At 40.2% G+C, this 27,456-nt stretch overlaps 1 protein-coding gene across 1 annotated transcript in view; it reads left to right on the forward strand.

Annotated features, from left to right (window-relative positions):
• The window catches only part of UGGT1 (UDP-glucose glycoprotein glucosyltransferase 1), a gene marked incomplete in the record, with an annotated part of 2,149,769 nt that overhangs the window by 281,027 nt on the left and 1,841,286 nt on the right, over positions 1-27,456 (forward strand). Inside the window, 1 exon segment of the mRNA XM_044070228.1 lies at positions 25,303-25,402. Within this exon segment, the coding sequence (XP_043926163.1) occupies positions 25,303-25,402 (100 nt within the window).

Raw genomic sequence — 27,456 nt, forward strand, 5'->3', positions numbered from 1 at the left:
ATGGGGCATTATACTCAATGATTGGCCTAATGTGGGAAGAGTAGAGAGAGACGATGATCTCCTTCCTGGATGCAAAACCTTTGGTAATGAGATGTGCTACATAGAAGGGCTTTCTGACCACAGTGGCAGTGTGGTGGTCAAAGGAGAGGTTGCTATCAACCTGTGTCCCCAGATCTCTTACAACGCCTTCAGTGGGCTCACATCAGTGTGGTATTTAGTGGAAAATTAGTTTTTCCCAAAAGGGATGACCACACATTTTTTGGCATTAAGCTTAAGGCCATGGTTTCGACTCCAGTCATTGGTCTCTGTGAGGTCTTTCCGTAGGATGTCTACCTCACTTGGGGAGTTAATAATGGCTCCCAGCTTGCAGTTGTCTGCAATTAATTAAAGTCCTGCCTTCTTTTAAACATCATTCCTCCCCTGTATGTATTCCCACAATTCTAATTTTTCCTACATAATTTGCTCCTACCCTTTTCTAAAGATCCCAATTCCAGTTGTTTTATCTCTGTTATTTGTTACATCTAGTACAGTTGTTTTAGACTTTGATTTCTATTTTCTAGTAATTCCTTTTTTGGCAGCCACCATAATTAGACTCAGCATGACCTTACTATGTTTACGCCATTCCGATTCTGCATCATAGCTCAGAAAAAACATTTCCCTAGATGCACAAATCTGCCAACCCTACATCTCTGACAGAGTAGTCTGCAGGGAAACTTGAAAGTCTGACAAGTCGTTACACTCTCAGAAAATATGTTCCCATTTAGCTGTTTCTTCCCCATCACACCTCCAATATTTGCTGTCTACTTGAGGAAAAATTCTCTGGAGTCTACATGGGGTATAAAAATATGTATGTAAACATTTTCAAGCAAAAATCATAAACCATCTAGATTTGTTGCATATTTGGGAGACATACATATATCCCTCTTTGTTTCTTTGTGAATTGCTTATCCAGTCTCTCTGCCCAATCCTTTCTAACCTTCTCTGATTGATTCTATAGTTATCATGCTGTATTTTATATGCTCTGCTTGGTATTCCTTTTTTAACGGCAGTTTCTGTTCTATATTCTAATAAAAACTCTACCAGTGCTGATCTTTTGTTTAGGACCCCCCACCCCATTTCTTTCTCTTTGCCTGTACACTGATATCAGTCCTTAATAGGGAGGGCAATCTCTAACCTGCAGTCCAAATAAATTTGTGGTGTCTTCATATTCTTTTACCTTCCCCTCTCTTTATTTTCCCAAAATGTATGAATTAAAAATGATTCAGGTGCAGCAGTTAAGGATATGTCCCCATAAATATGGGTAATGCTGAACCAATTCTTGTGTGGGTACTTAATTTATCGCTATTGCCTTTACTTTAGCGTCATTAATTTTGTATCCTGAAAAGATTTGAAACTGTCTAAAAATGTTTCATAACCCGATTTTGTAAGGTATAAAATAATATTGTTCTCAAATAGAGCCAGCTTTTCTTGACAACCATGCCAGTTATATCCTTGGATGTCTTGCTCCCTTATTTTCTTTGCCAGTGTTTCTAAATATAATTCAAATAATAAAGGGGAAAGAGGATACCCCTGCCTGGTTCCTCTGCTCAAGCAGAAATTGTCAGAGAGAACCCCATTAATTTCAAATTTTCGCCTCAAATCCCTCCTATATCCCTCCTAATCAACCTTATAATGTTATCAGGGAATGTAAATGTTTCCATTGCCCTGCTCATAAAGTCACAGCTTACTTTGTCCAATGCTTTGTCTGCATCAAGACCCATCAACGACAGTGGCATTTTCTTACATTTTGCTTTCCCTTGAATCATCAGTGTTTCGTTAATGTTGTCAACTGTTTGCTTCCCCAACACAAAACCACATTGATTCATATCTATGAATTTTGGCATCACTTTTGCCATTCTTTTAGCCATCATAGATATAAACACTTTATAATCATGGTTTAGTATTGAAACATGCCTGTATGAATCTGAATCTGATGTACCTTTACTCTCTAGGTATTACAGCTACCACTGCTTTCTTCCAGGATGTTGGTACTTTTCCTTCTCTTAAAACGCTGTTAAACAAAACCTTTCAGATCTTTTAGTTTTATTCCCTCCTAGCTTCTAAACATCCATAGGAATACCATGTATTCCTGGGGACTTTCCTGTAGATTAGTTATACATTCCCATTTTTATCTCATTTCATCCTCTCCTGTTAATAATTGAGCCTTGTATACCTCTAACCTTGGCATATTTAATTCATCCATATACATTTCCATTTGTACCTTTTCTTGATTTCCCTATTTCTCTGTTTTTTTACAGACTTTCATAGAATTTCCAAAATATTTCCAATATCTCTACAGGATCGCTTTGTTACCTTCCATGTTGTAGGCTCCCTAATCTTGGTGATGGCCCTTTTTACTTTCTTTTGCCTGAGTTGTTGTGCTAAAAGTTTGAGTTATCAAAAAACAGTTGTTTACCAGCAATCACTCTAAACTCGTGCATATTATCGAGGTAATCCCTTATTTTCTGTTTAGCATTCTGCAGTTGCTTTTCCTCTTGTTCTGTGAGATTCCCCCATTCTGCAGTAATTCAACATTTGTCAGTCCCTCTAAATAATTTGTGTTGCTTCTTAGCCATATTGCCCTTTCTTTTATTTCCACCCTATTTTTAAATTCCATATTAATTTTTATCCCACTCCCTAGCTGTTTTTTCAGAAGAAATTTCTGTCTTCTCAAGTAGCTCCTGAATAATTTCCACTACCCATTCCTTAAATTCCTCTTTTCAACGGGTAGGTGGAAAAGTGCCAGTGTGCCAATTTTATTTCATTACTCTGTTTTCATTTTAGCCGTTATTGGCACATGATCTGAAATAGTTATTGGGTGCATATCAAGACCTTCACTTAAATGCACGTGTTTTCTATCTTGAGGAATAATGTGTAAATTCACTCTGAACTCCTAATATTGAATTCATATCTTCCATGTCAAATATTTTCATAAATGTCTTCAAAAGTCTACCCTCCTTTGTTATACTTTCCCTCCTGGGTCCCCCAGGCACATCTTCACTGCTGTAGATCAAATTCCACAACCCACCTGCAAGTAATACTCCTTGCTGAAAACTGATCATTTCTCCCAGATTTTTTTAAGCTCCATTATAGCAGTTTTAAGTGGAATATAAATATGTTAGCATAATCCTCCTCTCTTGCCATTAGCCCCTTAGTAATACAAATCTGCCATTACTATTTTTTATCCTCTTCTATCACTATTGGGCCTCTCTTGCAATTAATACAAGTACTATTCTTTTCCTTTGTCCCAGGTATTCTGCTGATTAACCATCCTGAAAAACGTTATGAAATTTACAAGTTCACTTCTTTCCAAGTGAGTCTGCTGTAAGCTGTTTTCACTGTACAATTTTAATATAGTTCACTACTCACTTTTTTGTATTTATATGCGAGACCATTGATATTTGAAGATATTAAGACATTATAGAAAACTCCATTGTATTAAAAAGTTATTATTCCCACCTTTTATGTACAGCATCTTTTTTGTTAACTGTGTAGTTCTAGCTTTTGTGTTACATGCATACACTGTTTGGCAGGTTGAACTTTTATACAGTTGTTTCTTGTCATATCCTTTTGAGTCTGTCACATCTTACAAAAATTTTTGTTGTATTGATAGCCCTCAAAAACAACATATCCTAATGCCCCCCCTAAAACCTATTAACTTAATACTAGCACACAAAACTATGTACATCTTTAAATATTGAAGTTTACCCTCCTAATAGGAAGAAATATCCCAGACTAACAGCCGCACTCATAGACTTGAGTTAACCTAAAACAAAGGTTATCCATGCTAAGATGCATGTTACAGCCTGTGCTTCTACCAAGTGCTATAACTGTTTTTGTGTTATCCCTTATAGATCTCCCAGCTGGAAAAACACCTGGATGCTTTGAGAACATTATCCCCTAGCCAATTTCTCTTTTTTTTTCTAGCCAGTTTCTCTTTATCTGATTTTCTTTCTACAAAGCATCTATTTATTTGCTAGAAAAAAACTTATAATATTAAATATTCTTTTTCATGTACTTGCTTTCTCTTAAAACCTATTAGATCAAGCTAAGTGCCTTAATCCAGTCATTCCCTTATGCAAGAATGAAAGGGTGTTAAATTTTCATTCTTCTTTCTCTTTTAACCAGACTTTTTTTTTAACATTGAAGTGCCTAAATTTCATAAAACTGAACAAGGAGAAAGAGAGAAGATGGGAGAAAAAAAACAGGAACACTTGTTTACAACACTGTTGCCATTGCACTTAAAAAAAATAACTGAGAAAACTTTATTTTATAGCATGCAAAGAAAACCATACACTATAAAAATAGTATTATTAAGAAAAAAATTGTTTTAGTTGCAGTTAACTTTCTCCCTCCTCTTTCCTTCCCCCAAGTATTTTTCTGAACATTAATGACACGAAGTAGGGCATGTGCTTTACAGTCCCCACAAGTTCCGAAAGTCCAGAAAAATCCAATATTTCCAGATTTTCTTGTTCTGTTATATTTCACAAATATAATTATTGCTTTGTAATCCCACATTTGTCAGTTTCCAGGTTGCCTGTTTTATTACTCTTCATCTCAGTCTCTCAGATCCTGTCTCTTCTTTATTTCCAACATACTCTCGATTCTTCTAGTCAACTCTCGTGCTCCCTTCCTTCTCCCCAGCATTTTCCATTGAAACATTGGAATATGTTTCGCTGGCACAGTTTCTCTGTGGTCTTTATTACCAGAAGAACAAGTAGAATCTCCTCCTGTTTCACAGCTCACTTTTTGTCGGAGAAAATTTTTATTTCCTCTGTAGCGTGTACTTCATCAAAAAATGATTTTGTCCCTCCCAGGAAGAATGTTTTGAAGATAGCTGGATACAACAGTTTGAATCTCCCACTTGTTTCTCGACATTCTCTGAATAATGGAATAAATGTACTCTTCTGCCCGGTGTGCAATGAGTAATCATTTTCCACAAACAGTATGCTGTCTCCCACTTTTAGTACTTTATTCTTCTGCCACAGTTTTGTCAGAATCAACTCCTTCTGCAGGTAGAATTGCAAAAGGTCTAGGTTGCTTACTCATAGGTAGGTTTGGAGCATACACATGATATGCCATTTCAGCTAAAAACTCCTGCTGTGTAATAGCAGTCCAGTTGCTTATTTGTGCTTTCATAGAATTAATACAGTCTGTTCCTTCCAGCATTTCTGGTACAGCTGAAAATCTTGGGGTTTTCCTACTTGCGATGTCCTCTAATCCTGTTATTTTTTTGAAACAGCTCTTCTTGAACAGTTTCATATTCAGCCTGCCTTTTCTTCATTGCGACCTCAGATTTTTGCAGTTTTATCACCTCATCTGAATATCTGTTTAAAGCTTCTTCCATTTTTTTCTGGCCTTTTGCTGTTTTAGTTGTACTCCGTCAGTGTTTTGTTTATTTTAACCGTCTGTGTGCAGTTGTCTTCTACTTTTCTGTAGGTTACTGGACGTTATGTCTGGAGGTTGCATTGCTTTTTGAACCACTGCAGAACTTTTCCCAGTCAGTGTTTTTCCTTACCTTTTGTAGCTGAGTTTCTTTCAGGTCCTGTATATATTTGTTTTTTTCCTGGCGTCCAGGCAGTGCACATACTAGCTAGTTACTGAAATTAACCCAGAAACGCAGGTCTACTGGCCTTCTCTGCTGAGTTTGTGTTTTCATACTGGGAGAGCTAGAATTAAGCTTTTATTCAATGTGCAGCCATCTTGGAAGTCCCTCAATATAATGTGAGCTTGGTGCAGTTCTGCCATTATAGCCTCTGAAAATGAATACAGTATTCTTTAGAGATTGATAACAGCATCTTTAGCTATTTGTATTCAAGGAGCTGCCCATCTGAGTACTTAACTTTTTTTCTGGGATTGAAACCTAGGACCATTGTTTTTGTACTTGAATACCTCTATCTTTACCATTTAATTCTTTGGTACCACTCTGCTCCTCTAAGAATGACTGTTCAGTTTTTCCAGTGATTTACCGATCACATGGACTGCATCCTACTTCAGGGAGGGTCACTTTATTTCCTTTTAGCCATGTAGATGAGCTGGTCTACTAATCCATTTCATACACAACCTACGTTGTTTGTTTACTCAACAATGAAGCTTTGCTAGTCTTGACATTTTTTTTCAACTGTCTTCTTTTGAAGGTCATATCTGGTCTTGCACCTCTGTAGGCACTGATGCTAGGTGTTGGAAGGTTTTTATGTACAAAAAACAGCAGCATGTCCCCTTTTCAGTTCTTCTTACTATTTTGAAACTGGTCGTGGCTACACTGCATTTTGTGAATGCCTCATTTGCTGTTCATCAGTATGATAATAGCTGTTTTTCTGTGAAGAAATGTGTTACCTTCATCCTTGGTTAGAAGACTGTTTGTTTTCTTATCAGAAGTCTATCTTCCTCTTGTAATTCCATACACACGTAGGCTTTCTAGACAAAGTGCCAAAGAGTCTTCCACAGTCAGAATTTGTTCCAAGAACTGATTTGCAGCCCTCTTGCAAGCTTCCTGTAAAATATAATAAAACTGCCAGATTTTTTTAGAAAGTGCTTTCATTTTCTGTAACTGAAAAAAAAAGATTTAAAAGCTTAAAGAAACATTCTTAAAAAGTTTCTTCTAGAGGAAGGAAAAATCACAAGAGAAGTGATAAAGGAGGCAGCAGCTGATGCATCAGAAAGATCCAAGTTGTCCACAGACTGTTGAGAAATAATAGGTCTTCTGAAGCGTTTTACAACAGGGCTTTAAAAATCAGTCATCATGTTGTACAGATGAATCTCTCACCAGCATTGGTCTGGGCATCACATAAAATCAGGCCTGTACCAAGTCCTCTACTTGAAGTAGTGCAATAGAACATTTTACAAATGCAGAAGTTCCATCAGCAGGATAGAAAATCAGTGTGTGAAATTGTTAAACACCAAAGAAAAGGTTCATTGGTTTCACTATTAAGGAACAAATGTTTTTTGACCGATGCAAATGCCCTTGATGTCGCAATCTGCATTTCCCTAGTTCTTCAATTAAAAACAGTTCAGAAGAGCATGCTTTAAAACTTTTCTCAAATGCACTGCTTCACAACATGTTTTAATATCTCTACAGGGCCAGTAAGTGTACCACAGATGTTGAAACTGAAGAACCTTGGCCTGTACTTTACTGCTAGGACCTGGAAAAACAAATGTAACAAGTCTTTCTCTGCATTTATCCTCAGAGGGAGACAACTTTTACATGGACCAGATACACTTGCCATTTGTGCCAGATTCTGACTACTGTGACTGTTAATCTCAGTCCTCGCTAAGCCTCCCTGTGAACGTCTTACATTTGGTCAAACTGTATGGGACGGTTCTTTAGACAGCTTTCTAGAGACTGTTCTTCCCCAAAAATGGCATACATGGAAATGGTTTTATGAAGCTTTTGAAATGGTTTGTAAATCCGCTTTTGAAGTAGTTTGTAAACACCCCATTCTGTACCTTTAAAAATGTTATTTGATCTATTTCTTCAGCATTCTCACATGTAAGTTCCAGCTTAAAAGAGGACCGGTAGACTGTCTGTAATGGAAGAGAGAAGATGGGCTGTACGGGGAACACACTGATAAGTTAGATATGTAATAGTTGGATAGTCAGACTCCAGCGACAGTTTCATTATGTTCAGATCAGCAACAAAGAAGGACCTTGTTTTCTATCCTTTTATAACAAATCTAGAAATCTAGCCTAGTATTAAAAGCACACTAGATTGTTAGCACACAATGTATGTTTTTTTTTTCATAAACCTTCTGGCATATTCCTTGCTTCCTTGGTTGGCCTCTAGAGGGCCATTTTTGGTTGATCTCCATGTATATCACTGTTGCAGCATTCTAAACAGGAAGGATCCTCCTGCCCAGGGCAGCCTGATGCTCTGCCAGTATACCAAAGCCTAGTGATTTTGTATGCGCCTTCTGTCATACTTATGCTACCTGCACAGAATGTAGGGGATAAAGGGGGCATACAGACACAGCTACCCAAAACATCTTTGCCACAAGTTTGAACGCCAATATTGGTAGCTGGTCTGAATGCCTTGTTACTGTGCTGAATACCTAGCTGTCAGATAACTGCCCCATTAATGTTTTTTTTTTCCTTTTCTTTTTTTGGTCTTATATTTTATTTTGATACCTAGAGTTCATGTCATCCAAGGAGGGAAAGTATTAATGTGGGAGGTAGATTCCCCATAAGGATTGTCACAAAAAGTGTGTTTTGTTTTTGTTTGGGTGCTTCCTATGACCATACCTCTTGTAGTGCCTGTAAGGTGTATGTGCCTATGACACTCAGAACCCATTTGTTTTCCTTGGCCATTTATCTTGAAAACCAACAGCTTAAAACAGTTAGCCCAGGGTACCATGGCAGAATCCTTTAACCCCGGGATACTCCCTTTAGGTAAGAAGACCAAGAAGTCTCAACTGGATTCTCTAGCTCTTCAGCCTCCACTGGACATCCCTGTAAAAGGATGTAATAGCTCTGTAGTTCATTCAGTGTATACACTGGATTCCTCTGCCACAACCCCATCAGCGGCCGACATGAATCTGCCTTTTTCTCACATCCTCTGAGACTTTGCAGGCATTTGCACTGGACGTCGAGAGGGAATTGTGGTTGATTATATTGGAGGGTCCTAGGGGGACTCCACAGATATCTGTCAGGCAGGAGGTTCTGGGTTCTCTTATTGAATCTCGCCAAGGGTTTGAACCACCAATATTTATAAGGGCTGATGTCCCATCCAAGAAAAATTAAGTATGTTTTGGTCCTCCTATTGATCCTCAAAGGGAATGGCAAGAGTTTACTCGGGGTTTCTTTTCTGCCTTGACGGCCATGAAGCCTCCTCAAGGGGTTTCCTGTACCTGCTCCTCCTTCCTCTCCCCTTGTAAATGGCTTAGGGAATCTGATTTATTGGATGAGGATTCAGTGTCTGATGTCATATTCTTCACAGATGCCTTCACCTTGGCTTCCAGTTCTGATAAGAAGTCTGTTAGCCCTGAGTCTCCTTTTGAAGAATTGTCCTTGGGGTACAATTGCTATGATGATGGAATACTTTAAGTGGGATTCTTTGCAAGTGTCTAATATTCAGAGAAGATATTATAAATTGCTTCAGGTGGATACTCTTAACCTATCAGCAGTTCTTCCTGTGTTGGCTGCCTTGTTAGACACTTCATTGCTGCTTCCAAGTGTAAGAAACCTGATAGGTTTTATAAGGTTCCTGAGGATTGTTAGAGCTTACTTAAATGTCCTTCTGCTGAACCTGCTGTGGTGTCTGTCTCTTCTGACAAGCCTTCTAAGCTCTTGCCCTCTTCCAAAAACTTTTGTCCCCTTAAAAGGATAGTCGGTCTAATGGAAAGGATTGGTAAGAATGTTTACGCTGCTTCTACTTTGGCCTTTAGGGTTGTTAATTACTAGACCCACATGATCAGGTACATTCTGACCTTGCTTGCTCAGGCTTGTCAAGTTATTTCTGACCTCCTTGATTCTGAAGGCAAATCCTGTGCCTTATCTGTTTTAGGTTGTGCTTCTCAAGTGTCTTGCCACACTGTTAAGTGTAGCTATGATGCTGCTGATGCCTCTTCCAGGGCTGCGGCTTTTGAGTCTGTAATGAGGCAATTTTCTTGGCTTTGTCTCCAGTCTCTACCTGAGGACATTAAGGCCAAGTTGTTGGATAACCATTTTTTGGGACTGCTGCTGATTATCTTTTTAAGTCTCTTAAAGAGAAAGGCAAAGCTTTGCAGGACCTTTAAATATATTTTTGTCTCTCCTATCCCTAACTTCCAGAAGAATTATCCTTCTAGATCTGCTTTTGTTTATAGGCAACCCCGCCAGGCCTCCAAGGGCATTAAGGGTGGTAGGTGGGCACCCTTCTATTAAGGCTTCTCAGATTTCTGTGGCCCAGAAGCCTCCTTTATCTGATAAGCCTGCTTCTGTTTGACAACTCACCACCCCCCCCCCTTCTCTTAGACTAGGCTTCTTTGTCCCATCGCCTTTCCCTTTGTCTTGCAAACTGTTTTTTTTATCACTTCAGACTCTTGGGCTCTTTCTACCATCTGTCAGGGTTACTTCGTGGTGTGGAAGTCCCTCGCTTCTTTTTCAGGGTTTCTTCAACTTCCTCTAGAGCAACTTCCTCATTTCCCAGAGGTTCTAGGTTTCATGGTGAATCAAGGAACCATTCAAAGGAAGAAACTGCTGCAGAAAAGAGGAAAATTCCAGGATGCAAAAAAACTCCCTTACCAGCCTCAGTAAGAAGCTGAGATCCCTCATAAAATCCTCCAAAGCTAGTTACGAAAATAAAATTGCCAAAGATTCCAAAGACAACCACAAGGCATTCTATAGCTATGTCAAGAATCTAAATGGCAATGCTCAGATCTGCTCTGAGCTACAACAGAATGGCATTAAATATACTGATCCCAAGGATATTGCCAATTTCCTAGCAGATCAATTCAGTGCCAACTTCTCCCTCCTCTCACCCCCTAAAGGGCCTATCTCAATACCAGAAGATTGCCAAATTCTGGTAATAACGGTCAAACAGGTAAAAAACGCACTATCCAAAGCTAAGAATACAACATCCACTGGACCAGACGACATCCCGGGCTGTGTACTATATGAACTACAAAATGAACTGGCACCTCACATAAGTGTCATGTTTAATCATAGCCTCACCTCAGGCTTCGTACCCACTGAGTAGTGCACAGCTACAGTTATCCCACTCCACAAGGGGGGCTCCACCTTGGATCCTGGGAACTACTGCCCCATTAGTCTGACAAGCCTGATCTGCAAGGCCATGGAACATATTATCATGGAACTTATAAACAAAGACATTGGCAACCTTCAAACACTGGACCCCACCCAGTTTGGGTTTGGGAATGGACGTTCTTGTCTCCTGAACCTGATTGACTTCTTCAAATCAGTCTCCAGAGCTGTGGATGAGGGTTAGGCAGTCCACACAGCCTATGTGGACGTCGTCAAGCCCTTCAACAGCATTCTCCACTCTGGAATCAAAGATAAACTTACTAAGCTGGGCATTAATCCCTACGTCACTCAATGGATTGCCAACTGGCTTACTGACAGAACCCACATTGTAAAAGTAGCCGACTCCAAATCCAGCTCCAGACAAGTGGAGTACCTCAGGGCTCATTCCTGGGACCGCTCTTGTTTGGCATCTACTTTTCTGAAGTACAGGCCAACACTAAGGACTCTGGCTAACAAAGTTTGCAGATGACTGCAAACTGGGAGCCATTATTGAATCCCCAAATTATGTGGATATTCTACAAAAGGGCCTTACAGAAACAGATGCTTGGTGCCAGAGCCATGGGCTCAAGCTCACTGCCAAGAAATGTATAGATGTTCTTCGTGTTTCACTGTTTCAGTCATCACATTTGGGTTATCCTGACCAGGATTCAGATTTTTCTGTTTCCTCTGATGACCAGGATTTATCCTTATCTACTTATGAGGATTCTGATGCTGAGGACTCTATTCCCTCTGCTTCCCCCCAGAGGATTTCTCTTTTGGTGAAACCTTGCATACTCTCAGGGAGCATTTTCATTGGGAAAGTCAGGATTTCTCTGATTCTAAAAAGAGGCTTAGGGATTTCTTACTCCTGCCCTAGCACAGGCCTTTAGCCATACCTCCTGTACTAGACATTGTTGATGATGCCTTTTCGGAATCTAGCTTGGCCCGTGACTCTACCTCCTGCTCCCAGAAAACCTGATAGATATTACAGGGTCCCTGACTCTAAGTTTCTTTTTAAAAATCCTACTGTGGATCCTGAGACCATTTCACAGGGACCCAAGGGCATTAAAGCTACTACTGCCAAAAATCATACCCCCTCTGATAGAGACTCCAGGGCGCTGGATAGATGGGGTAAGAAGGTGGTATACAGTTCTGCAACTTTGGTCATTAGGGCCTTAAACTGCCAGTTTCATATGTTAAAGTATCAGCAGCATATTATTGGATTGCTTAAACAGAAAATGATGTTGATTCCTGATTATCCTGAAAATAAGGATTTACAGGATTTAATGCATTCAGCTGAACAAGTTGGAAAACATACTTTGCAATGTGGTTTTGATTCACTAGAAGCATCTTGCAGGGCTGCTGTAGCTGGTCTATACTTAGAAGGCATGCTTGGCTTAAGGAGCAATCTTTGCCAGATCATGTTAAAGTGAAATTACTGGATGCTCCCTTAAACCAGGACCACCTGTTTGGCAACAAGGAAGAAGAAGTTCTTAAAAAGATGGAGGAAAAAGCTAAATCTATGCAAACTGTTAAAGATTTTTTTACAAGTACAACCTCCAAGGTTTAGTAGTCATTGGCCTTCCAAGAATTGGTTCTTTCCTGCCTCTTCCAGACCTTCTCAGTCCAAACTCAGATCCAGCAGGGCTCCCAGGCTTCAGTCCCAAGGTACGCACAGGACTAAGCAGTGGGGGGCCCCCACTTCCAAATCTGGGAGTAATAAAACTCCCACCTATGGTAAACTGTCTCAATGTACAAAAGCAGCCAGCAGACCAAATCCTGGTGAATAAGTGCATTTAATGAATAATGAAATTCATTCAGTAAAGACAGCAAAAGTATACAGACCGGTTTCGGCTGGTTAATACACGCAGCCTTCCTCAAGGTAAAAGAAATCACTCAAAAACTGTCATTTAAATATCAAGCAAAACAATGTGATTGGTTACACTTAAAACTGCTCATTTAGTCCTGGTGGAAATAAACCACCTAACTTAATAATCCATTTTTTCTCTTTGGAACTCAATAGAGAATGCCAGCCAGTTTTATTTTGTTTATTACCCTTGATAGTGTCAATAATGGTAAATAAAAAATTAGCAGTTGGATGAGCTACCTGATGTTTAAATAGAGCATTATGTACTCTACCCTTCTTAATGTTACTAATGTGTTTGGAGATCCTGAGTCTTAATGGTCTGGACGTTTGTCCCACATAAAATGCCCCACATGTGGATGTAGCCAGGTAAATAACCCAATCTGTACTGCAATTGGCAAAAAACCTAATGTCATACACTATAGGAGAATTTTTGCTGGAAAATGGCTTCACTCCCAAGGTACACACAGGACTAAGCAGTGGGGGGCCCCCACTTCCAAATCTGGGAGTAATAAAACTCCCCCCTATGGTAAACTGTCTCAATGACTTATTTTTAAAATTTCCAAGAACTTCTCAACTGACTGCCCGTTTGGGGGGAAAGATTGCTCTTCATGCCAATAACTGGGAACTCATTACCCAGGACAAATGGGTTTTAAATATAGTGTCCCAGGGATACAGATGTCACTTCCCCACATTACCAACACCAAGCGGGTGGCCAGATCTACCCCCAAATCAGTGGACAGAGGCCCAAAAGCAAGTACTTTCCCTCTTAAGCATGGGGGCTATTCAGTTGGTACCAGAAGAGGAAAAGGGACAAGGTTTCTACTCTACTTTTCCTGGTACTCAGAAAAGACAATTCATGGCGTCTATCCTGGACCTGTCTAACACCTTTTTGGCGATTCCAAAATTCAAGATGATGACTCTTCACCAGTTGCTGCCTATGCTAGGCAAAGACGTCTGGTTGGCAAAACTAGATTTAAAGGAAGCATACCTGCACATCCCAATCAGGGAATCTTGCAGAAGATACTTATGCTTCAAAAAGGCTAAACGCACTATCAGTTCTCTGCACTGCCCTTTGGCTTATCTACTCCGCCCAGGGTATTCACAAAGTGCCTAGCTCCAGTCATTGCATTTTGCAGGCAAAGACATATTCAGATATAGCCATACCTTGATGATTGTTTAATTCTGGCAGAAAGCCAGGACATACTTTTGAATCATCTGGCATTTGTACAAAGGGTGCTCACTTGTCTGGGGTACACCATAAACAAAAAGAAATCACACCTGGTGCCCTGTCAACAAATTATATTCCTGGGAGCAAGCTTGAATACAACATCCCAGATGGCTTTCCACACGCCAGAGAAACAAATTAATTTGACAGCCTACTTCAAACAAGTGGCCACAAAAACCCTGCTATCTGCAAGGCAAATACTACAAGCCATGGGGTTCATGGCGTCCTGAATTCTTCTAATTCCATATGCAAGACTGCATATGAGAAAACTACAATGGTATCTAAAAAGCCTATGGTGTCAACATTATCAGGATCTAGAAGCAATGATTCCTATCATACCTTGCCTACACCTAGAGTTCCTTTGGTGGGCAGAGGCCTGCCACAAAAACAAGGGACTACCATTCACACTACCCCCTGCTGCCCAAATCCTAACAACAGATGCGTCAGACTATGCATGGGGGACTCACCTGGCAGGGAAGTGCATTCAGGGCAAATGGAACCCAAGTCAAATGTACCTGCATAGCAATCAAAAAGAAATGTTAGCTGTACAGAATGCTCTGACAGCCTTCAAGGACCACATTCTTCAGGACAATTGATGGTAAAGACAGACAACACCACTGTTATGTGGTACATAAACAAGCAGGGGGTACACATTCTTACCCTCTCTGCAGACTAGCCATGGCATTGTGGAACACAGCCCTGAGCTATCAAGTGCATCTAGAAGCTCAATTCCTGCCAGGAAAACTAAATACAATGGCAGACGAACTAAGCCAAAACCTCATGGATCCACAAGAGTGGAAAGTGGAACCAAGGATTTTCAACATGTTGACAAACAAATGGGGGGACCCAGATATAGACCTGTTTGCCTCCCCCCAGAACTATCAATTGGACAAATTTTGCACAAGGACTCCCCACAAACAAGATTGGAAAGTGGATGCTCTGTCTTTCAGCTGGAAAAACCTATCGGTTTATACCTTTCCTCCTCTGCCTCTGCTCTCCAAAGTACTGCTAAAGATCAAACAAGACAAACCAAGGGCGATTTTGATTGCGCCAGACTGGCCATGCCAACACTGGTACCCCCTCTTGCGCAGTCTCACTGTTGGCCCCATGGCACCTGCCTCAGACTCCTACTCTATTGTCTCAGCAGGAGAACCAGATTCTGCACCCACAGCTTCAAACACTGAACCTAACAGCCTGGCTAATTACTCAATCTCTCCTTTACCATTCTTCAGTAAACCAGTGATGGATATCTTTTTAGAGGCAAGGAGACCTGGTACTAGAAAATCTTATGCTGAAAAATGGAAAATATTCAGCATCTTGAACCATTCTCAAGGGATGAGTACAGCAGTGCCCAATTTACCTCAGATTTTACAATACTTAACTGAGATGCTTCACAAGGGCCTGTCTTTCTCCTCCATCAAAATTCACGCCTCTGCCATTTCAGCTCATTATAACACAGAACCTTCCCTCTTCTCTCATCCACTGCTCAAGCAGTTCCTCAGAGGGGCCAAAAATTTACGACCACCCAGGAGAGCTTCAACTCCAGCCTGGGACCTTAACTTTGTATTGGAGAAACTCATTTTTCTTCCTTTCGAGCCAGCTGCTACTGCAGACTTAAAATTCCTTTCTTGGAAAATAGCTTTCCTTTTAGCAATCACTTCAGCAAGAAGGGTACCTGAATTACAGGCCCTTATGGCAGTGGAGCCTTTCATCATCTTTCATGTGGACAGGGTGTCCCTCAGGACCAATCCCACCTTCTTGCCCAAGGTGGTATCCAGTGTGGCCCATAATCAGTCCATTAATTTGCCAACCTTCTTTCCTAATCCGCAGAACAAAGGGGAATGGATACTGCACTCCTTAGATGTGCACAGACAGCTTAGATTCTACTTGGACAGGACTAAACCTCAAAGGAAATCTGAACAACTGGTGGCATTTGCTGCAGGGTCAGAGGGGAAAGCTATTTCAAAGCAAACCATTTCCAAATGGATAGGCCATTGCATTAATTTTTGCTACAAGCACCATGGAAAACCTGTCCCACAGGGGATCAGACCCCACTCAACTAGGGCTGCATCTACCTCTACAGCCTTTCTCAGAGCGTCCCTACCAGGGACATCCTAGAAGCTGCTACCTGGAGTTCTGTACATACTTTCACTAAGCATTACCATCTGCCAATTTTCTCTATATCCAGAGCTGGCTTTGCCACTGCAGTCTTGCAGGGCCTTATAGCTGGTCTTAATGCTGTCTAAATTCCTCCTCCCATCCTTAGCTTTGGGAATCTACCCAAATGTGATGACTGCAGCAGTGAAACACGATGAACATAGTACAGTTGTGTACACATACCATAAATGTAGATGTTCGAGTGTATTCAGTGTTGCAGTCCTGGTTACCCTCCTTCCAGCCTCCTTACTTCTTTTGGCTATACTCCTACTCTCCTTTACTATGCTCAAAAGCGTTTTGGTGTATTTGCTTTTTGTTGGAGGTATAACCTTGTATATTTATAGATTTAATTGCTTCCCATTAGGTGGGCACCTGACATCTGGGGCAAGAAAAACTGATGTAATGGCATCGGCTGCATGCTTTATACCCCTGACGACCTGATGTCATGGAAGAAGGGACAGCAACTGACGCAGGACCCAAGACTTTGTTAATCAGGCCGACTGAGGGCTACTGCAAGCAGATAACCCAAATGTGATGACTGCAACAGTGAATACACTCTTAACATCTACATTTATGGCAAGTGTACACAACTGTACTTTATCCCCTTTGGGAAAAAACATGTACCTGTGAATTGCCACATAGGTGGCAGTACACTAAACACTGAAAGTGTGATTAGAGACTTGGGGACACAGGTGGACAGCGGTCTTACCTTAGATAACCACATTGCCGCAACAGTCAGGAAATCCTATGTGGCATACCTCATCACTAAGGGCTTTTCATCCAGAAAAAAGGAGGTCATGGTCCCACTGTACTCATCCCTCATTAGACCCATTATAGAATACAGTGTCCCATTTGGTATGTACCTCTCAAGACATCTGCAACAACTGGAAAGGCTACAGAAATATCTCACTAAAAGAATCATAGGCCTAAAGCAGATGCCCTATGCTGGCAGTCTACAAAAACTCCACCTATACTCTGTCGCATATCGTCTACTCAGAGGCGAGCTCTGCTTAACATAGAAGGCCATGTCAAACCCAGAGCTGTTGGGCATGCTACACTTAAAGAAATCCCAATCCCTCAGAGCTACACTCTCCAGGGATCTAAACCTTGTCATCACAATGAACAAAACATGCTGGAGGGAATAGGTTCCTGACCCAGAGACTCCCCAGACTCTGGAATAGACTGCCTATACATGTCAAGCAAGCGCCTCTTTGGCCCTCTTCAAAAGGAACCTTGACGATTGGATGGGAGATAGAAAATTTAGCCCGGAGATCACATCAGTTGCTCTGCTCGAGAGAGTCCAAGGAAGTAAATATTGTGGGAAGAAATAACCAAGGAATTAATATGGCTAGGCTTGTATAGGCCCTAGGACTGATAGCCTAGTACCAACCTATGAACCTGCCCCCCTTCCCAAGTGGAAGTGTTTTTTATTCCAAGATGTTCCTGGTTCCTTGGAAGAAGGGTATTTGGAGACTTATTCTATATGTCTGTTCAACACTTTTCTCAATGTCTTTTCTTTTTGGATGCTTACTCTTCAAATCCTGTTTTACTACCCCAGACTTTTCTGGTGTCTTTGGATCTGAAAGATGCTTACCTTCATATCCCTATTCATCAGATTTCTGGTTTTCCCTTTGACCTTTCTAGTGCCCCAAGGATATTCACAAAATGCCTAGCTCCTGTGATTGCTTTCTGCAGACTCCAAGGCGTTCAGATTTTTTTCTTATTTAGATCTGTTGCTTCAGGTGTCTTCTCCCAGTCACCTGTTAAAAGGATCTGGAGTTCACCATCTCTGTTCTTCAAAGTCTGGGGTTCACCATCAACTTCCAAAACTCCATGCTTATTCCCTGTAAAGGTCATGTGCATCTGGGATGCAAGATTCAAACAGTGCCAATGCTGGCCTCTCTTCCACCTCCAAAAGTTTTGTCATGCTTTCTTTCAGTCTCTTCTTCCTCTGACTGCCTTGCCAGCCAGGGAGTTTCTTTGGGCCCTGGGATTCGTGACGTCTTCTGTTCTATTTCACTACCTTGCCAGACTGCATATGCGGAAGCTTCAGTGGTACTTTAAGTCAGTTTGGCTACAATTTTATTTATTTTTATTTTACATGTGTTGACCGGGCTAGTCTAACTGGATATTTGTCCATTTTCAGTAGAGGCCCGGGGAGAAAAGCTCCAGCATGAACAGTAAACAAAGTTAACATATAACAAAGACATGTATGAAAACAGTACAGTGGCAGCATTGGTTAAAAGAAATAATATAGTAATAAAATTATAGGATAGACATTATGCTAAAAGTTAAACTAAGTAAAACAAAATGGGTATTGCACAACAGAGTAAAGTATTTATAATTTATCCTCTTACTATGAAAAAAAAAAGTAACAAGATTTAGAGGCCTAGGTTGGAGGCCTAAGTTAGGGGAGTGGGGAAAGGGGTATGAGTAAGAGGGGAAAAGATTTCAGTCTGGGTTAGCACAAGGACAAAGCCACTGAGTTTTAAGATGTTCTTTAATATGTTTTTTGAATAGAGAAGTAGAAGCTAGGTTAGAAAGTTCAGGAGGGAGCTGATTCCAGTTTTTACCTATAGTGTTTGAGAACAGTGAGTCGCCAGCTTTGTTGTTAGATTTAATCAAGGAGACCAGGAGTTTATTAGCAGAACATAGTGCAGCTAGATTTTTATAAGGTGAAATCAGATTAGTGAGGATAGGGGTATCATTGGGGTGGTATAGGATCTTTTGAGTGATAAGTAACTGTTGACAGAGTATGTGGTTATGCAATTCTAGCCATCCTAGTTGTTTGAGGTTAAGACAGTGGTGAGTTTTGAAGGGAGTACATGTAATGAATCTAGCTATGCTATTGTAACAGGTAGAAAGTTTGGTGATGTTGTTTTTTGATAAGTTAGTATATATAGCAGAGGCGTAGGAAAGGGTAGAGATGAGGTGGGTCTGGGCAATGGTTTTCCTGGCTGAGGGGGTAAGGAAGGGTTTAATTCTATAGAGAGTACCAAGTTTTTTGTTAACAGAATTTATGGTGGCGTTAATATGGTCATCATAATTAAGATGATTGTCAATTGTAACACCTAGTAGGCAGGTGGTAGTATCTGGGGTTATGTTGGTAGCATTGTTAGAGGTTATGGCGAAGAATGTTGTGGATGATTTATGAGTTGGAGTAAAGAGTAGTAGTTTTGTTTTTTTGGGATTAAGGAGGAGGCAATGTTGCATAAACCATTTTTCAACATTTTGGAAAACAGTTTGGGTGAGGGACTGGAGGGAGGCTACGTTCTTATCAGTACAGATTAAGGTAGAGTCATCTGCATATTGAATGCAGGTGGCTTGAGGTATGTTCAAGTGTAGGTCATTAATAAATAAGGAGAAAAGAAGGGGACCTAAGATTGAACCTTGTGGGACTCCAGTATTTATTGGGAGTAATGAAGACAGATTGTTATCCCAAAGCACTGCTTGCTGCCTGTTTTGAAGATAACACCTAAACCATTGTAATGCTTGTGGATCAAGAGAATGGTAATTTAGTTTGTCAAGAAGTAAGTTGTGGTTAACCATATCAAAGGCTTTTGACAGGTCTATAAATAGTGCAGAGGAAAAGGAGTTATTGTTAGGATTTTTATTTATAGAGTCTGTGAAGGATAGAAGGGCAGTCGTTGTGCTGTGGAATGGTCTGAAGCCATGTTGACAGTTGGCTAGTAAGTTATTTTGTAGTAGGTGGTTGAGTAGTTGTTTGTGAATACATTTTTCCATTATCTTAGCTAATGGGGAGAGTAAGGCAATAGGGCGAAAGTTAGAAAGCTCAATAGAAGATCCACCTTTATGTAGAGGGATTATGTGAGATACTTTCCATATGGTAGGGATTTTGCCTTCAGAGATAGTCCTGTTAAGTATAGATATGGGGTAGTCTATAGCATTTGCAGCAATTTGTAGGTATTCAGATGGGAGTCGGTCGGCAGATGGGGGTGCAAGGTTTCAGTTTCTTAAGTAGCTTATGAATAAGAGATGTAGGAACAGGTTGTATATGAAAGGTATGAGATGAAGTTTTGGAGGTATTTGGTGGGGAAGCAGTAGATAGAGGTAAAGAATTGGCTAGGGTTTGAATGGCTTCTGTAAAATATTTATTAAAGGCATCAGGTATCTGGTTGGAATTATTGTGGTTGAAGCCTAATGGGGCAGGAGTAGTCGAATGTCCTGGTTGAAGAAGTTTGTTTATCCATGACCAGAATGTTTGTGGAGTTTGTTGACTGGTTTGTTGGAGGTGAAGATGGAAGTCTTTTTTGTCTCTAAGAGTATCTTTCTTGGTGGCATTTCTTAACTGTTTAAAGAGGAAGTGATCAGATTGACATTTGGTAGCTCTCCATTTAGCCCATATTTTGTTTCTAAGGATCACTTTTTGCTTAGTTTGTTTTGTTAGCCATGGGGCAGATTTAGTTCTTATCCTAGTAGAGCGATAAGGTGCGTGATACTCTAAGATTTGAAGAAAGTTAGTGTTGAAGTAGGTCACAGCCTCATCAAGTTCAAGATGGGTCAGTGGTGACCAGTCACATGCTTGCAATTCATTCAGGAAACTATCAGGATTAAATAATTTTTTTGAGCGGGAAGTTTTGAGTTTGAGTAGTTGGGATATGAAATTATAGTCGTCCTCTGGATTTCAGTGTACCTCTCCTTCCCTTCTAAAGAAGGCTTGCTGTCAGCCCAGGCCTGCCCTTTCAGCTTCTAGTCCCTTCTCAAGAGCTGCTGACCAATGAATAAGACATGGGGTGGGGGGCTTCTTTTGGTCACCTGAAAGTTCAGGATCTGTGACCCCTCCAGAGGTCAGACCATATCAACATCAAAGAGATGAGAGCTGTGATTCTGGCCCTTCATGCTTTTCACCCCATATTCTGTCCAAGCCCCTTGAAGGTGTACACAGACAACACTACAGTGATGTGGTATGTCAGCAAGTAGGGAGGCACAAAAATCTTAGCTCCTGTGCAGAATGGTTGTTCAGGCTTGGGAGGTGGCTCTCCATTATCAGTTACATTCCTTCAGAGCACAGTCTAGTGGCAGACTCTCTGAGCACGTTCAAAACACAGGCTCATGAATGAATGTTTCACAGCGATGTGTTTTTGGACATTTCTGTCAGTGGGGTATTCTTTATGTAGATATTTTTGTCTCCCGTCTGAACAGGCAGCTTCCTGTCTTCTGTTCCAGATTGCCATGCTCGTGGAAGATGGATGCCCTTTCTTTTCCTTGGAAGGGGATTTTTTTATGCTTTCTTTCCTCTTCCTCTACTTCCAAGAGTCCTTCTGAGGATTCATCTGGACTCCCTAGAAATCTTGCTAGTGACTACCTTTTGGCCAAGACAGCACTGGTTCCCCCTCTTAATACATTGGTCCGGGGTAAACACCACAATTTACCTCACTGGTTGGATCTCCTCACAAAGGGCAAGAAGTTTCTCATCCATCTTTACTTGTCCACTGTTCAGCTAAAACTATGAGTGTGATCAGGTTTTGAGCCCCTTCAGGTACCTCTTTTCTGAGGATGTGCTCAGGGTTTTACAGGGGGCAAGGAAACCCTCAACTAGAAAATCTTATGTCCAAATGTAAAAGATTTTCTGTCTGGTGCCATGCTCGTAACCAGGACCCTTTTTCAGTGGGGGGCCCTCTGGTCCTCTCTTATTTGTGTGAGTTGCTCTAGTCTAGCCTGGCTTATTCTTCTGTGAAGTCCCATTTGTCAGCCATTTCTGTGAGCCTGCCCTTGAATTCTCCTTTGGCTTCTCATTTTGAGGTCAAACAATTACTTAAAGGCATCCTACATATATCAGGCCTTCAAGAAAACATAGTCCTCCTCCTTGGCACCTTAAATTTCTTTTGAAAAAATTGACTTGGGCTCCTTTTGAGCCTGCAGATTCTGCTTCTTTACAACGTTGTACCTGGAAGACTGTTTTGTTACTGGCTCTTACTTTTTCTCAGAGAGTTTCTGAGCTCCAGGCCCTTTTAACCATTCCTCCTCTTTGGTTTTTCACAGGAACAGGTGTGTTTCATAGAGGTTGGTGTAAATGTGCAATGTGAGAGCCTTCCTTCAGAGGATCTAAGACTCCAGGCAGTTGTTGGAGTGGAGTTTAACACTTGGTCAGACTTTTTCCCAATGCAGCTTGACAAGCCACTGCTGTTGTATTTCACTTAGCTTCACTGCTGTTTTTCTGTAGACAAATGTCAAAATGCCAGTTCTAACCATGAAAAAAATTCCCTGTATTCATGATTTTAATAAAAACCTGACAAAAGGGGGAGTCTGTGAGATCAGTGTGTGCTACTCTCCTGTCATCCCATCATCTCATATAGTATAGTTTCTTGAGTACTGAATAGCAAAGTTTTGAAAGACTTACTGCAACAGTTATTGATTTCCACTATTTTGCAACCCTTTTGTATCATTCCATTTGAGCTCCCTTCTTAATCAACTTTACTTTTATTTTTGCTTATGTACCCACTTCTCTCTACTTTATAAATATTGTAGGACTCCTACAGTAAGTAAAGGAAGAATCTAATGTCCTGCCAGTAAAAATAGAAATGCTCACAAGAGAAAAACTGTCCTCAAAGATGAGAATTCCTAATGATTTTGTTTCTCTTGGCAGTCACCTCTGATTGCTAAGAAAGTGAAAAATAATTGTCACAATGTATTTTAATGTACTCGTCATTTACATCCTCACCCCAGTTAAGTATTTTAGTTTGCTATCATTTGTACATTCCTGTTCAGTTGCTATCAGGTGGTGGCCATAGGTAGTGTATTTCACTTTGCTGCTGCCATGTGCATATGGCCAGCCTGAGTCACTTTTCTGGTAATTGTCACAGTAATGAATTTCATTTTGCTGCTGTTGTTTGAATGCTTCATACATATTTGCTGATCTGGTAATGCCCACAGTAATGCACTTCATGTCTTGTACAAATACTCCCAACCACCCTGATCTGTAGCAGTTAATAACTACAGTAATGCATTTCAATTTGTCCCTTGTACACTTCCATTCAACCAGTTTACCCAGTTATGCCCAGAGTAATTCAGTTTATTGTGCTGCTGTCATGTACACACCTTCTCAACCCTGTCCAATTAATGGCTACAGTAATATGTTTGTTTGCTGCTGTTTTTTGTACACCCCAAACAGTTGCTGTCCAGCTAATGCCTAGAGTACTTTATTTCATTGTTCTGCTGTCCTATATGCCCTCACACCCTGATCTGCAATGGTGCAGGGTTTGATTCCCTTATTCAACATTTGCCTACTTTGTGACCTTGAGCAACTCACTTAACCTGGTCGCCCCTGAAAAGGGAATGCATATCTAGTGGGCCTACGTTTTTAACAAACATATTATTATTGTTCCTGTCTTGGTAATGTATTTCACTTTGCTGTTATTTACATACCCCCTCCTCATTTGCTATAATGAACACAATTTGTTGTCATTTACAACCATATATCCCTACTCATGTCACTGTAATTGTAAAAGAGAAAATGAAATGCTTGTTGATTGAAATGGCAGCAGAACACATTTGCTAAATGGCAGCAGAACACATTTGCTAGCCAGGGCCTGTTACTGTGTGAGAGGAAGGGTTGAAACTAGTACATTCGTTCATTCATTCATCCTTCAATTCCTTTCCTTATCTATTCCATGTTGATTACCATTAGGGTGAAGATAGGTAATCGAAGAAAGGATGAAGGAAAATCTTACCAACTGTGTAATACCATGACTTACAAGGGTCACTTCACTCCAGTTTAATGGGTGTTTGGACTCAAAATTTCCCCTTGACTTATCAATGAGATAACATTTATGCACAGGTGTGTACAGTTCTATGTGGGATAGAACTGCCAAGAACTTTTCTTTTTATGCCAAAATGTAGTGTAATAGGCTTGGGGCATGACTGTGTACCTACATGTTGTTCACCTCTGTAGCTTGCAGTCATAGATACACATGCCTAACATTATACCTCCTTCAGGATTTTTTTAAATCTACTGTTAAAACTACTTACCTAGAGTACTTTTTCAAGGCCTCATTCCAACAGCTTAGGTCTGTTTAATTGCTCATCAGCAGTGTTACAGTACTCCAGTAGAAGCTGTTGTAGTCCAACCATAGTTAGCATATTCCTAACTATTTCTTCCATTGGTGCACTGTATTGATATCCACTTTACCTTGTTCGCCTAAAATCTTTTTGCTGTGGTGGCAAAGTGGTGCATCAGTTAATGCCATTGACCTTAAAGTGACTGGCTCTATTTGATTCCTAGCTTTGGGTGTGTCATGTGTGGACGTGGTGTATTCTTTTTGTCCCTTTGGGTTTTCACAAGTATCTCTGGTTTCCTTCTGTGTATTCAAAATGTGTCTGGAGGGGGCAAGTTCCTCACTGGCTGTAGTTCTGTGTGTGATGTGATTAATGTGAGTTTTTGCATCCTCTAATTGATCGACATCCCATCTAGAAATTACTTCCCCAGTTGCTTGCTGGGATAGGCTTCAGCATTTATTTCTTCATCCTGGTTTGACAGGGAAATTTTTAAATAAAAGAATTAACTTTAAATTATTTATAAACTGGTCTGTAAATTAAATTAACACTTTTGAGACAGTTGTGCTGCTTGTGTTTACTATTTGTATAGCTTAATTCTGGAATGAAGAAAAAATTCAGTTTAGAATATATTTACTTTAACAGTCAATAATGGAGGTGCATGTTTTGTTTAATCTGACTAGAGTACTTGTTATAGTCTTAACTGCTTCTCTGAACCTGATTATGCAGTGGGCCATATTCTGTTAAATCTAGGTCTACCTGAACTTGAGAGCTTCCTTTACTTCTGCCAGCTTGCAATGCAACTGAAAATGAAAAGTTAGTTGTATACATTAATATGTATGGAAATTGCCCTTTTGATCACTTGTGAAAATTTTCTGGGATACTTTGAGTTACACTATGGTGCACATTTAATGACCTGCTAATCAATGTACCACATTTGGAAGTTTTAGCCAAGGGCACATTTTTGCTGTATGAAACTATGTTCTCATGCCCCTACTGTAGAGGAATTTGAGCTTATTTACCAAAGGAGCATGAAATCTGTAGGTTAGCTACGGGGCTTTAAAATATGGAACTCAAGTTTCTTGCTTTGTTGATACCTTCCTGTTTTATCCTGGTGTACTATACCATTTAAGTAAGAGTTAGTCATCCTGAGCAGCTTTATAAGGCCTATGTGCATGGCAAGATAGTATATTTTCAACAGTACTTTGTTTGAAAATTAAATTGTATAGTTGTCAATTAGCTAAATGATTTATGCATACTATAGAATGTCTCTTGCTTTTTTAAGATCTGAGTTTCCAGACAGCAGCTCGTATTCTAGCTGCACCTACAGCAGATGCCTTAATGGTGATGAAAGATCTCAGCCAAAATTTTCCTACCAAAGCTAGGTAAGCATTTACCAATTCTTTTGTAGTATTGTTGCTGCATTACTGTTTCTCAGTTCCACAATATTGCAAGTTTTATCTCACAAAGTTTCTGTTTGTTGAATCCTTTTATACTACTGTACTGACATGTTTTAACGATGCAGCATATTTTAATATGTTTTGGTTTGTAGTGTTTGGCTACAATTGTGGAACTCATAGTTTCATTAGGAAATTAATCTTGGTTATTGGTTTGCTTTGTCATTGTTACATCAAATTGTATGTAACACAGCTCTGATGCTCTGTTATGAATTACATTTATCTTGTTCAAGGTACCTTCTGTTCTGCATGCACCTCGTGGTCTTTTCCAGTGAATCAGATTCTGAAGTACTTAATTTCTTACTTGTTTCTTGAATATAATGTTCATCTAAAATGGTATACTTGTCAGCTGCTTTGTCTTGTCAGAAACCATTAAGATTATGTAGGTGGCTGATCTTTCATCCTTTTGATAAGCTTACTGCACCTTTAAATCTTTAGTCCATTTTCCTGTTACTAAGCAGAGGCTTGATCATTTTATTTTGAAAAGCTATTTCTGTTCTCCTTTTGCCCTAGTTGCACCTGGTTAGCTACAGCTGCTGTTTTGACAAGTGTTGTTTTTTAGATGGTGGATATGTTCAAAGTAGTGTTCTCCTTTAAACACTGTGCAAATACACACCTTTTGTACAAAAGATGGGCAAATACTTTAAATGCAAAGTGTGGAACATGGAATGTCGTATTAAAGAAGTTGGACTGTTGAAATATCTGAGAATTGGATTTGAATGATCATATCTTGACCCCTCCCTCCGTCTCTCAGCAGTAAGGTTATATGCCTTGAAGCAGATCAAGGCCAGCAAAAACTTTAGAACTTCTACAGTTTCAAGCTCCAGATCTCCTCTCTCCTATAATCCCTTGGGTTAACACTATTGCTTTTGAGGTCTTGTTTGCTGCTCTTCCTATCCGACAAAATCTCCAGTGCTCTGCACGTTTGAGTTGTGTTGAGATACAGATACATGGAGCTTTTTATCTGTCTATAACTATCACACAGAGACTTTATATATATATATATATATATATATATATATATATATATATATATATATATATATAAAAAATTTTTTTTATACACATGTACAGCTGAAGCAAACACTCAAGAGCATTCAAAAACAGATTGATCTGAAAAGATTGCTTTTGTTTTAGCTGTTAGTCTTCAATAAAAGAGCTTTTTGCCCCAAACGCCCCTTGCTAATTATGTACTCCAACTCTGAGATCACTCTATAGCAGAAAAAAGCCAGATCCTAGACTTTGCTGTACCACTTACCAGCAGGCAGAGAAACAGCAGATAAGAGCGTTCACTCATACTGATTATACCCAGATATATATCCTTTATCATACTGTATCTTCTGTTATATGGATGTCGTCTGTGACTTTTTTGTTGTAAAAGTTATGGAAAAAGCTTCAGACTTTTAGAAATGCCTCCAGTGCAGGCATACAATCCCAGGACCCCCATACTGAGTGTGTTTAAAATGATCCAGCTTCAAACAATAAACACCAAGTGTAATGTTTCTGCTTCATGCATCCAAATGGCCCTACATGACAAAAAAAAATGTTGATACTCTTGGTCATCCTTCCAGGTTCTACTGGAGAATCTGCCAGATTTTCATCAGATTTGCACCCTCCTCAGCTGCCCAAAGGTTCTGAGTGACCGGGTACAAAAGCTTCAGATAAGGATAAGAGTGGAGACAAATCCAGAGAAAAACCTAAAGACAAAGATAATGGTTCAAAGTTAGAAGAAAATGAGAAAAGGAAGAGGTCCTCAGATTATCCTCCAATACACACTCCATTTCCGAAAGTTGCTATATCCCTGAGGCCTCCCATCATGACTCTGGTCACTTTTTGGATTTGTTTTGGTTCGACCTTTATCTTCTTCAAACAGCTCCATACCAGTTGTCATTCAGGAATGCTCCCCTAAGAGAATCTTTTCTCTTGGGTCAAAATCTTCTGAGAGGGAGCTCTTGATGTTTTTTACTGCCCATCCTCCATCA

This window comes from Protopterus annectens, chromosome 4.part1 (genome assembly GCF_019279795.1).
Source record: "Protopterus annectens isolate FY-2018-M chromosome 4.part1, PAN1.0, whole genome shotgun sequence".
Lineage (NCBI taxonomy): Eukaryota > Metazoa > Chordata > Ceratodontiformes > Protopteridae > Protopterus > Protopterus annectens.